The 12377-nt window shown below is 39.5% G+C and overlaps 1 protein-coding gene and 1 long non-coding RNA gene across 2 annotated transcripts; one reads left to right on the top strand and one right to left on the bottom strand.

Annotated features, from left to right (window-relative positions):
* The first annotated feature begins 1008 nt into the window (after positions 1-1008).
* On the top strand, positions 1009-2086 carry LOC109514384 (uncharacterized). Its single transcript, XR_002167982.1, has 2 exons — positions 1009-1102; positions 1991-2086. It is a non-coding gene; the product is annotated as an uncharacterized LOC109514384 (long non-coding RNA).
* On the bottom strand, positions 1392-9871 carry lin7c (lin-7 homolog C (C. elegans)). The gene is made up of 5 exons (XM_019867428.1): positions 9664-9871; positions 8476-8594; positions 6492-6563; positions 6219-6428; positions 1392-3289 (listed from the first exon to the last, which is right to left on the bottom strand). Exons 1-5 carry the CDS (start codon positions 9698-9700, stop codon positions 3122-3124), a joined length of 606 nt encoding a protein of 201 aa, XP_019722987.1. The 5' UTR covers positions 9701-9871; the 3' UTR covers positions 1392-3121.
* Between the last annotated feature and the right edge of the window lie 2506 nt (positions 9872-12377).

Below are 12377 nucleotides of genomic sequence, written 5' to 3'. Positions count from 1 at the left end.
GAAAAAAACCACAAACATAACACAATCTACAGGTAAACACCCTTTACAAGCACAACTAAAATATTTCAAAACATTATCAAAAGCTTCACATGCTGCAAGTTTACTCTTGGAATTCGAGAGGGCACAAAGACCAGTTGAGATCTGAGAAGGGAACACTGACGTAGGCCAGTTTATCTGCAGAGTACCGACATCCAATTTGCTGCCTGAATAATGCTGTGCTACACAGACAGCACAGGCAGACTCACTTTGCCCCTAGATTTTATTTCATTAGCAAAAACACTTACAAAAATTGAGAAAAATATCAAAAGAAAGCTATTATAAAAAATACTCTATTGACCACCCCAAAAGGGAGATTGGGTAAAATGGGTAGAGTTGAGTTGTTTCACAACATTTTGCGACAACGTCAGATGACATAGACAGTGACATTCAGTGTGTTAAAATGCGTGAGCAGGATATCCAACATGCTGCTGTGGGATAAAACTATACAAGCCAAACTACTTTGAAATATTGCACAAACTACAGTATGTACACAAATGGTGCGCCAAGGAAAACAAACAAGGAGACTACAGGAAAAAGAAAAGGTAGCGGCGTAGCCCCCGAAATTCTCTAAATGTTTTGTTACTCAAATATATTTCACTGTGCCGGTTGAATGAATGCTTCATATTCAACTTTGCACAGCCTTAGACACATTCTCGATGGACATTCTACATGAAAACAAACTCTTTTGCAGCAATTGAGGACAAGTGTCTCCCATTTAAAAAAAAAAATACTTTGCATAGATTGATGTGTACATTTCAATTTTGTGTTCGCTCGTGAGCCAGACTTTCAAACTTATTTGGACAGCTTTCTAAATAAGCGTCATGGTTATTTGCTTGACATGGGGAAATCTGAATAACATGTAACATCATTCAAATATTTACAATCATTTTCCTTCACTTGACAAGCAAGGCAGTACTTCGAAATCATTAGCTTGTTTGGTATTCCGTATGTAAATAAGAAAAACAACTGTTGGTTGAACGGGTATATACACTCAGTCATCAAAGTAGTGCTGAGACGTCTTTTTGAAAACAATCACAAGTTAGCAACATTACGTGTCATGAAGGTATTATCGGAGAATTCTATGGCAGACTCACTTTGCCCCTAGATTTTATTTCATTAGCAAAAACACTTACAAAAATTGAGAAAAATATCAAAAGAAAGCTATTATAAAAAATACTCTATTGACCACCCCAAAAGGGAGATTGGGTAAAATGGGTAGAGTTGAGTTGTTTCACAACATTTTGCGACAACGTCAGATGACATAGACAGTGACATTCAGTGTGTTAAAATGCGTGAGCAGGATATCCAACATGCTGCTGTGGGATAAAACTATACAAGCCAAACTACTTTGAAATATTGCACAAACTACAGTATGTACACAAATGGTGCGCCAAGGAAAACAAACAAGGAGACTACAGGAAAAAGAAAAGGTAGCGGCGTAGCCCCCGAAATTCTCTAAATGTTTTGTTACTCAAATATATTTCACTGTGCCGGTTGAATGAATGCTTCATATTCAACTTTGCACAGCCTTAGACACATTCTCGATGGACATTCTACATGAAAACAAACTCTTTTGCAGCAATTGAGGACAAGTGTCTCCCATTTAAAAAAAAAAATACTTTGCATAGATTGATGTGTACATTTCAATTTTGTGTTCGCTCGTGAGCCAGACTTTCAAACTTATTTGGACAGCTTTCTAAATAAGCGTCATGGTTATTTGCTTGACATGGGGAAATCTGAATAACATGTAACATCATTCAAATATTTACAATCATTTTCCTTCACTTGACAAGCAAGGCAGTACTTCGAAATCATTAGCTTGTTTGGTATTCCGTATGTAAATAAGAAAAACAACTGTTGGTTGAACGGGTATATACACTCAGTCATCAAAGTAGTGCTGAGACGTCTTTTTGAAAACAATCACAAGTTAGCAACATTACGTGTCATGAAGGTATTATCGGAGAATTCTATAAAAGGACAGTGGTTGTATTTGTACACAGTGTATTGCAGACATGGATTATTCATTGGATGGCAAAAATTCTCAAGGTCAAAATCAGAACGAATTCTTTGTGGGACTTGGTGTTGTGAAGCAAAGCTGTTTACAATTAGAGTAGGGTGAGCTACAAAATAAGTGAACATAAATATACTGTTATTCTGCAGACACTGCAGTGGCTGTATGCAGTGGGTTATCATGAGCGTGTTTGTCGTGTGGTCAAGGTCATTGTGTTTTCGCTGGAAAAAAATGGGAACCATGTAGTTCAGATGAATAAGGAGACATTCAACGCAACTTTAACATTGAGTTTGTTGTAGAATGGCACACCAAAGCTCAAGACGGCGAAACAACGCTATAAAACCTTTTCTAAGTCTTTACTCATAGATGTCTGCTTCTTTCAATTTGCACATTTGCATTTGTTTTTAAACAGCTTTATCGTATCGCAAGAACTATGCCGAACCATCAGTGGAAACAAACGTGGAAAAAACACAGCGTGAACTCCTCTTCACTTGATATCTTAAGAGTTGCAAACTTTCCTCGTGAAAGGAATTTTGTATAAAGTAGCATTCAACCGCTAGTTCCAAAAGTAATGCACAAGATGTGAGTGAGTTATGCTGACAAATGTGAGCTGAAGTAAAAACTTTTCAAAATGAACTTGCCATCCACAAAACATCAAAACGTTCAATCATGAGGCCACGACGCGTTTCCGTCTCTTTTGCACACTCGCAGAACTTATTCAGGACACCAAGTCGGACGTTTTCAATGGATGCGATTCTATCCAAGCAGGTTTTCTATTACGCGACCGTTGCAATACAAAATACAAGCCTGAATCTGTTGCCCTGGTTACGGAGATGGCTGACGAGTGCCGATGCCTTGGCTGTGATGTTCAGCATAGTAACCATGAGCAATCTGAATATTTAATTGGTGCAGAAACTAAGTACAACACGTATACTTTTGTGTGGATCAATTACAACTATGTGTGAGTAGGCTAGAATGTTTCTGAGTTGGAATATAAGAAAGAGACCAGAACAGATGGCCTGAAGGCTGGAGGAGGAGAGCCATAAGAACTGGCGTCGACATGAAACAACTCTACTGGGGATAGTTATTCTGCTGCCGACGCTTCGCCGACCTCATTTTCTCAAAACGTGACTCCATCTCTTCGAGGACTTTGGGGGTGTACCTCACTACCAGCTTCACTGTGCCCTGAGCTGCTTTAAGTAGTTCCACAGCTTTCTCATGGTGTTCACCTTCCACGCTCTAGGGGGAGGAAAAAAAAAAAAAAACAACCACTCAACTGTTGGGCTGCACACTGTACAATGCGCACCACTTTGGGGTCTCATATTTGAGGATCAGAATAAGGTTTCTGCAGGACAGCTTTACGAGCTATTCCATCACAAATTCATTGCTGTGAAAAGGTATTTGCCCCCTTCCTGATTCCCCCGCCCCCCTTTTTTTTTGCATATCTACCACACACACTCAAGGATTCAAATCCATCCATCCATCCATTTTCTGATCCGCTTCATCCTCACAAGGGTCGCAGGGCGTGCTGGAGCCTATCCCAGCTGTCTTCGGGCAGTAGGCGGGGGACACCCTGAACCGGTTGCCAGCCAATAGCAGGGCACACACAGACGAGCAACCATCCGCGCTCACACTCACACCTTGGGACAATTTAGAGTGTTCATTCAGCCTGCCATGCATGTTTTTGGAATGTGGGAGGAAACCGGAGTACCCGGAGAAAACCCACACAGGTCGGGGAGAGAACATGCAAACTTCACACAGGGAGGCCGGAGCCGAACCCACGACTATCTGTACTGTGAGGTCGACGCGTTAACCACTGGACTACCTGGCTGCCAAATTTCAAATTATCAAACCAATTTTAATATCACTCAGAGACAACCCAAGGAAATACAAAATGCAGTTTTCAAATGGCAATTACATTTATTGAGACATGAAAAAAAAAAAATTCAAAACTTTTTTGACCCTCTGTGAAAAATTGCCCCCCTTATTAAATCACAAAGTCATTGTGACGAACCACAAATTAGGGAAAGGTGAGTTCAATTTCACAAACCACGCCCAAACCTGATTAACCACGATACTTGTTGAATCAAGAAATCACTTAAATAGAATCTGTCAGAGAATGTGAAGTAGACTACAAGATTTCAAAAACCAATGCATGGGACAAAATGCCTCCAGAGCGATGTGACAGACTCATTACCAATTAACGCAAATGCTTGATTTCAGTTATTACCGCCAGGGGTGGCACAACCCGTTATTAGGGTCAGGTGGCAATTACTTTTTCCACAGAGGGTCAGAAAGGTTTTGATTTTTTTTTTTTTTTGTGTCTTAATAAAATGAATTGTCATTTGAAAACCACCTTTTGTATTTCCATCGGTTGTTTGGGTGTGATATTAAAATCGGTTTGATGATTTGAAACCTTTGTCTGGTTAAATATGCAAAAAAAAAAAAAAAAAAAAGAATGGAATGAATCAGGAAAGGGGCAAATACTTTTTCACAACCCTGTATGTAGGAAAAGCCAAATGATGGCAAGGACACACCACCTATACGAGTTATTGAGGTGTTGAAAAACATTTTGTAGCACAGAGCAAGAGAAAAGGAGCGATGAAAGATGGTACAATGTGCTTTATGAATGTATCTTTGTTTAGCAAAGTCACAGACGCTTTTGTGATTCACCTGCTTGACTTTTGCGCAGGGAGAGCAGGGAGCATTGTGGTTTGGTCAGTTGTGGTTTGTTCAGTTGTGGTTTGGTTCACTTCACCTAAAGTGTGAATGCTGCATAGGCCAAAACACAGGCCAACGTTGAAATAATAAGAGGAAACCACTGGAAAATGCAACAATGGGGGGATTACGGTCTCCTTTGCGCATATTTTTATGTTTGTGTAAGTGCCCAGAAAAAAAAAAAACAAACACACACACACACACACACACACACACACACACACACACACACACACACACACACAAAAAAGGATTTTGGTCACTCCATGCCAAATCACCCACCACTTCCCCTCCCAAAAAAGAGAACATTTTAACCGAGATGATTTTCATTTAATAAAACTTGGTGTACTTGTTGATGGTGATGACAAAATACAAAATCCTCAAATTTTAAGTCAATTAGAGCAGGGGGTTGGGGGCTGCACCCTGCCGAATTTTGACATTTTTGGCAAAAAAACGGCATGGCCGCCTTCATTTAAACCCTTATATCTCTGGTTCAATATTTACAAAAGAGGAGTTGTTGGAATGGGAATTTAACAAGGATTCCAAATATGCAATCATTTAAAAGATTGGTACATATGTGAGCAACTTGAACCTTTGACGGATAATTTGACTTTAAAAGTGACCTTGTATTTCACGTGACTGAAACATTTTCATGCATGGTAATCTCTCACATCTTCTCCAGAACATATTCCAGTTTCAGAGATGGGTTTTTTTTCCAAGTTTAGCAGCAAGAATGAGTCAAAAGATCTATTCCCTCAGATATTCCTTGAAAGTTGAATATTCATTGAAGGTCTGCGGGGCGGGATACTTTGACAATTTATTGTTAAAACTAAACAAAAAACACATCTCTGAAACTTATGTTTTAGAGAAACGTGAGAGATTACATTGATGAAAAACTTCGTTGAGGTCATGTAATCCACAAAGTCAATCTCAAATTCAAATTACAGGTCAAAAGGTCAAGTGCACAAAAAATATGGACCGATCTAAACGATTGCATATCTGAATTCCATTTCCAACAAAACCTGTTTTGTGAAAAGTGACCCAGCACTTCTTGCGTTAAAAGGTTCCAAAGGAAGGAGTCCATGCTCCCTTTTTTGGACAAAATGTCAAAATTCGGCAGGCCGCAGCTACCAAACCCCTGCTCCCTTTGACCTAAAATTTGAGATTTTGTGTTATGCCATCATTATCAACAAATACATTCATTCCAATCAAAATCTGCTTGGTTAAGCCCACTGGGTGTGATTTGGCATGAAACGAGCTGCTCCTCGTTAGCATAGATAGACAAGGCTGCCTTTTGGAGTTCCAAAAATGTGGTACATTTAAGGACACATCACAGGCTAACTGCAGTAACGGCTAAAGAGTTGTTGCATTAGAACAAATGTGAAACATTGAATGAAAAAGCTGAGGAAAAAGGCTGGAGACTTTTTGCCTGTAAAAGAAGAGGACTTACCACCCCGTTGACAGAGAGAAGTTGATCACCTCTCTTCAGGCCACCGTGTCGGTCGGCGATGCCTCCTGGGATGATCCGCGAGATGTAAATTGGAGAGTTCTGCTCCTTCCCACCCATTATGTTGAACCCCAAGCCTTCTTCTGTTTTGGGAAGTTCCACCACACGTGGATGCGAGTGCCCCTCACTTGCTGCAAACGCTGCCACGGTCGCCTATACGATGAGATTCTCTTAATTCTTGAAATATCTTGTAACACTGTGACTGAATGATTGTACCTTTGCTGTAGCATTTGCTCTGACTTCAGGACTGCTGTTGATGTCCACTGTCTCGTACACGTGCTCATAAACCTGTAGAAACAAATTAGCCAAAAGATCAAAACCTGCAGTGTCTATTTCAGCAAGCACAGTGGAACCTCCTGTGAAAAACGATACAAAGTTGGTGTTCAAACAACAATTTTTTGTTGAACTCATCATCATGGGTGATGTCATACTTCGTACAAGACAAAACGTGTGAAAGGCACCTTCATTAGTCGTTTCACTTTGACAATGTACGAAGCTACTTCAATCATTGCCTGTATAATTAATAGAGGTTTTATGATGGAAACAGTTTGAGCGTGAAAAAAAAAAACGTTTCATTCGTTCCCATGGAAAATGTGTTCACTAAAACTAGTGTCACAAAACAGATTATGTTCCGACTCAAGCGGTTACATGGTAATCAATACGACGAGGTGAACTGTCAGCGAGTGAACTGAAACCAAAGCAAATGAATGATTCAAAACAATCACATTGAAAGTAGGGATGCCCCAATCCCACTGTTTGGGTACCCAAGTTTCAGTCTATGGTTTTAAATATCTGCCACTATAGAGTCCCGATCTGACAGCTTGGCAATACAGTAAAAATGAATGAATGAATGAATGAATGAGGAGTATGCATCCAAATTAATGCTTCCACATTGTACTTCTCTCCTTGTTGCTCTAAATAAAATGTATTTTCCGCTGCAGAGTACAGGCGGATGTGCCTGCGTGTTATTAGGCCTGTCACCAGATTTATCACCGTTATCAGGTCTGTCACCATAACAAATCTTTCCGGGCGATGTATTTTTCACAAAAACTTTTGCAATAAATGATTGCATCATTATTTATGTCACTGGTTTCGTGATGACGTTAGAGCAAAAATAATTGAAGTACATCCTTTTCAAGTGTTTTTAAATACGTTTGTGACTAAACTGAGAGTGGACAAGTTTTATTTATTTATTTAAGTACATTATTTATACGTTTTTATACTTTGGTGTACAGGTTACCTGTGAGATTTTGTCATGAAAAATAGGTAAGTAGCCTGAACAAAGGTTGTTTTTCATCCGATCTTATTAATACTTGAATAAAAGCCCAAATACATAAAATACACATAGACTAAGGTGTTTGTATTAATGTTTAGCTATTTCAAGCGAACTAAGCTCCCTCACAATACACTAGCATTGGAGAGATCCAGACTCAGTAATTTAATGGATATTTGGTGACAGTCACCAAATCTCTTTAAGCTCCTGGCAAAAGTTCACAGAACCCATAGTGCATAAACAAGCAATGGAATTGTGCAAAAAGAGCACTGCAGAAGGCTGCTGTTAGCCAAAAGCATCGGCTACCAATAGAGCAGGGGTGTCAAACTCGTTTTTGTCGCGGGCCACATTGTAGTTACGGTTTCCCTTGGAGGGCCGTTATGAATTTTGGGAATAACTAGTTTTACAATCAGAAGTCAAGAATAATGACCGTTATTGTGGATTACATATGACAATTTGAAACTTTGGTTTAGACCTTAGGAAGCATCATGGAACTTGACATGATTATTTGCTTTTGCGGGCCACATAAAATGGTGTGGCGGGCCAGATCTGGCCCACGGACCTTGACTTTGACACCTGTGCACTAGAGTTACTTGACTATTCGCATTACGGACTCCTTCCTCTCATGAATAAATTGAAGCAAATCTAACATACACAGTCGAACCAAACTGTTGAGACGGGTTTCAAAAGCTGTTCCACTCCGAATGTGAATGCATCCGTGTGAACGCCCACACTTGTTCAGCAGCTGACAGGAGAAGTAGAGAAGCAATGCGACTGAATGTTGATGATGTATGTAAACAAACATGCATGTAAATTATTATGTATCGAGTCATAAAAAACTATTGTTACAGTCCTAATCACTGTGATCCGCCCCAAATTCTGCTCAGCGTGATCGGTTCAGGACAGCCCAAACTACAGGTATCTTACTTCTCTGACAGCATTGCAAAATTCACTCTGTAAGACCCTTTGCAGGGCCTGCAGCTTCTGAGGAGGAACCTCCCCCGTCCTCTGAAGCTTGTCAAGCAGTTCAATGGCACGGTTAATGTCTGTCAACAAACAAAACACCACAATCCACAATCAAAATAAAGGCGCTGTTTGAAAAATGCTGACACAAGGATCTCAAACATTTAGCGAAAACGAGTAAACTCTAAAAGTACAGAGGTTATTTGTTTTGCTTTTCAGAGTGACACCCCCCCCCACACACACACACAGTTTTTTCTGAGTATTTTTAATATTTTTCTTTAAAATAATTTTCCTGAGTGTTATGTTTTCCGGAATTATTTCAAGAAAAAAAATTATTCTAAAAGCAGCAACAAAAAAAAAAACATGAAAAAACTTAGATAAGCCTTCCTCCCCTCCTCCCAAGTGACTGCAATAGACTGACATAAGATCATATTTTCATCCGAGTTCTCAATAAAAAGAGGAATATTACATGGAAATATGACCAACAATTATATTTTTGTATGCTTTCTAATCTCATGAGAAGAAATAAATAATAAATACAATAATAAACAGCTATATAAACAAAATGAACCACTCAGGGGAAAAAAAGTGTTTTGTTTTGGCCTCCCAAGCGCACTCAATACGATCTGGGATTATAAATAACACGTTGATAATCATTTGGCAAAATTCAATCATAACCTTTTACTGAATTTGATCAAAAGTCTCAAAAATGTATGTACTGTCGTACTTTTTTGCGAATGCACCGCAGGAGAGAATGCTAACGGCGGCTAATGTCTGCTATTCATGGCTAGCAAAGCAGAAGAGGTGCACTTCTTACAATCCATCCGAACCATCTTCTTTATTTTTAATACCGCAGCAAAATAGGGAATGTAAACGTCATGTCACTGCAACCAAACAGTAGTTTCCTGACTTGCTTGTTAGCAACGAATCATACAATCTAACATGGCACACGGCGTTCATCTTAGAATTGAAGCAGCGTTCTGGGCTTCCAAATAGAATGCAAACGAATTGCTAACATAGCCCTCGAAATGCTACAGAATCTCGGCATGCATTTAGCAATAGCAATTACACTTGGCTAACGCTAGTTTTAGATAAGACGTTCTCATCGACATGAACATTTCAACGCCACACTACCAAGCCAATTAACTTTACCTCTCTCCAGACGTACAGGTTCCCCAAGCGACGCCATTTTCCTGCTGAGACGCAGTTTTATGTCACGCGGATATTACGTCGATGGCAGCTAAGAGAAACTCAAATTAGTAATCCTCGTTGACGTTACGTGCTCTCAACAAGGGCGATAAATCAGATTAGCTCAATTAGCAGGCTAGGCTAACGGCCAGTGTCATGGTGCGTTCAGGCAGCGCTGGAAAAAATTGAATTCATGTATCAAAAAGGACACAGTTGTTTAAGTGACAGTAATTATGGTGATCTTACATTACATTAAATGACGTGATGTGCCAGATCTGCCACTCGGGCCTTGAATTTGGGACCCGTGACCTATTGGACGGCGATGCACATTTAAGGTTGCATTCAGTTGCAGTCATACATTGGATGTCCTTTGGATACGCATGTTGCACGGGACATGATCGAGATGACAGGATTTGTTCTTGACAAACCACGAAGTGTCAAGCCTGCTACTCCCACCACTGTTCAAAACAAAACAAAAAAAAAAACCATTACTAGAGCAGGCAGTCAGTGCGGGTCTCTGCAGGGCTGCGCTGGAACTCAGCACCAACAAAAACTTTATTCAGCGGATGCTCGGGAAAGTGAATCATTTTCCATTGTACCAACTTAAGGTTGTAAAGAATACTACTAATCTTTCATTTGCCTTTGAGCAACTTTAAGTCTCTAAAGAATCTATTGAATCGATTTTTTGTTGATGCTGAATTCTTGTGAATTCTCACCATTTGTTATCGACTTTCCCTGGCTTTGTACAAACCTCTCTTCTAGAAGTTGGGTGATTTCACCGTTTGTAGGAGTAGCAAGGTCAACAACAGATCTTTTTCAAGACACTTGCCATGGATAGTGTAAATTGTTATACAGTTTGTGTTGGAAGAGTGTGACAGCCCTAAGTGTTCCTATCATTTGTATTGGAGACACTGTGCAGGTACAACTTTTAATGAGAGTATATGGGTAAAGATTTTCACACCTCATACCTGAAATATGAAATGATTCTAGATGAATAATTTTCTAATTGTTTTTATTTCATTTTTCTCACGTGTTCTTCTTGAGTGGTGGGGTAGCTCCCTAGCGCCATCTAATATGCTAATCATATAGGACAGTATTGAGCTCAGTCCTCAAAATAGGAATGGCTCCCCCTTAAATTACCTGCTGGATTATAAGGGTTTTTTATTGTTTTTATCTGTCTTGGTCTGTTTTACTTAAACGTGAACCATTTCTTCCCCACCTCACTATAATTAATCAGAAAACTATCTTGGTAAGTTTTGATGGATTCGTTCATTTCATTTAAAAGCTGTGCTGAGCCTCTTGGTGCTTTTGTTCAAGGGATTATTGGACCACATCCTGTCTGTGGGAGATCTGACGCTTTCATGGCTTTAGCTGACGAATCTGTAGTGTCCCTCAGGGATTTGAATCATTAGAGTTTTGCATTGTACTGTATAGTGATTACATTCACTGATATCTCTTCACGGGTCACTTTGAACAGCTGTTAAATTGCTGTTGCAGCAATATAATTAAGAGAATGTCATTACGATGACTGTACCTGTTGTTGGAAATTAATGAAAAAGGTTGACAATCATGTCCATGAACTGGTCATCCCTTTTTGAGCGGCAGTATGATTCCTTCCTCACATTTGGCGTATGAAAGGAAATCGCCGTAAATTCTTACCGTGGAGAGAGGAGTAAATATCAGTTCTCTGGTCGTGGACATTTTCTTCAGCGGCTTCCCAAATTTCAAAAGGCAGGTTCCACTCTTCTTCGGGAATTCACTTGAATTCCAACAGGTTTTGGTGAAGCAAATTGATGTCGGAGTGCGACATTTAACACAAACAAATGACCTAACATAAATTGCGTAGTTTTTGCGTCGTGTACAAGAATCCCTTTGTCTAAATTGTGAGAAATGTTAGTCGATGAAAAGAGGTGAAAGAAAACAGTGTTTCTTAAGCTGTTGAAGGGAATGAAGCTGTGTCAACCTTTCACCCCAGAAAGCAGACAAGTCGGTTTCCCTCAGATATCTTTGTGATTGTACAACTCAATGAATGCACCGACGACTGATCTTTTGTTGAAGACATCACGATGGGATTCACTCACATTAAACTGTTGGTTTTAATGAGCATAGATGTATGGGTGGGTGAAGCCTTCAAGTATGTGTCAAGAGCACCCAGAGCTTACTTCCACAAGTCGAAACTTGAAGGCGCAGATCACTTTTTCTCGTGAAAGTGAGGATGACTGTATTTCTCTGATTGTGCGATTATGGTGTAGCTCGAGTGACAGAAAAGACTGTGCCTGTGAAGGAGTGTGGCAGTGCTGTTTTGTATTTCACCCATTTCCAAGCTGCAAGCACCCTTCTGATCCTGACCTGCTTCATCAGTACACTTGTGTGTGTCGTGAGTCCACATTTGAAATACTGCACGCAAAGTATAATATAATAACCTTTGTTTGTTTCGTGATGTTTTGGTCAATTTACTGACTGATTGATGCGTTTTATGTGTTTCTGGATTTGTGCAAATAACTAAAAGTGGAGGGTTGAAACTTTATCAACATTGGTTTTGTTTTTCAGTTGCCTATAGTCATTTTTATTTCTTCAAATATTTCAGTTTAATATTGCAAACAACTTCACAACATACAAAATGAATAATATTAACCCAGAAACATGTCTCATATATATATATATATATATATATATAT

The sequence above is a fragment of the Hippocampus comes genome, unplaced genomic scaffold (genome assembly GCF_001891065.2).
Source record: "Hippocampus comes isolate QL1 unplaced genomic scaffold, H_comes_QL1_v1.1 scaffold2, whole genome shotgun sequence".
Lineage (NCBI taxonomy): Eukaryota > Metazoa > Chordata > Actinopteri > Syngnathiformes > Syngnathidae > Hippocampus > Hippocampus comes.
The sequence above is the reverse complement of the archived record's forward strand: the minus strand, read 5'-3'. Positions and strand labels throughout refer to the sequence as shown.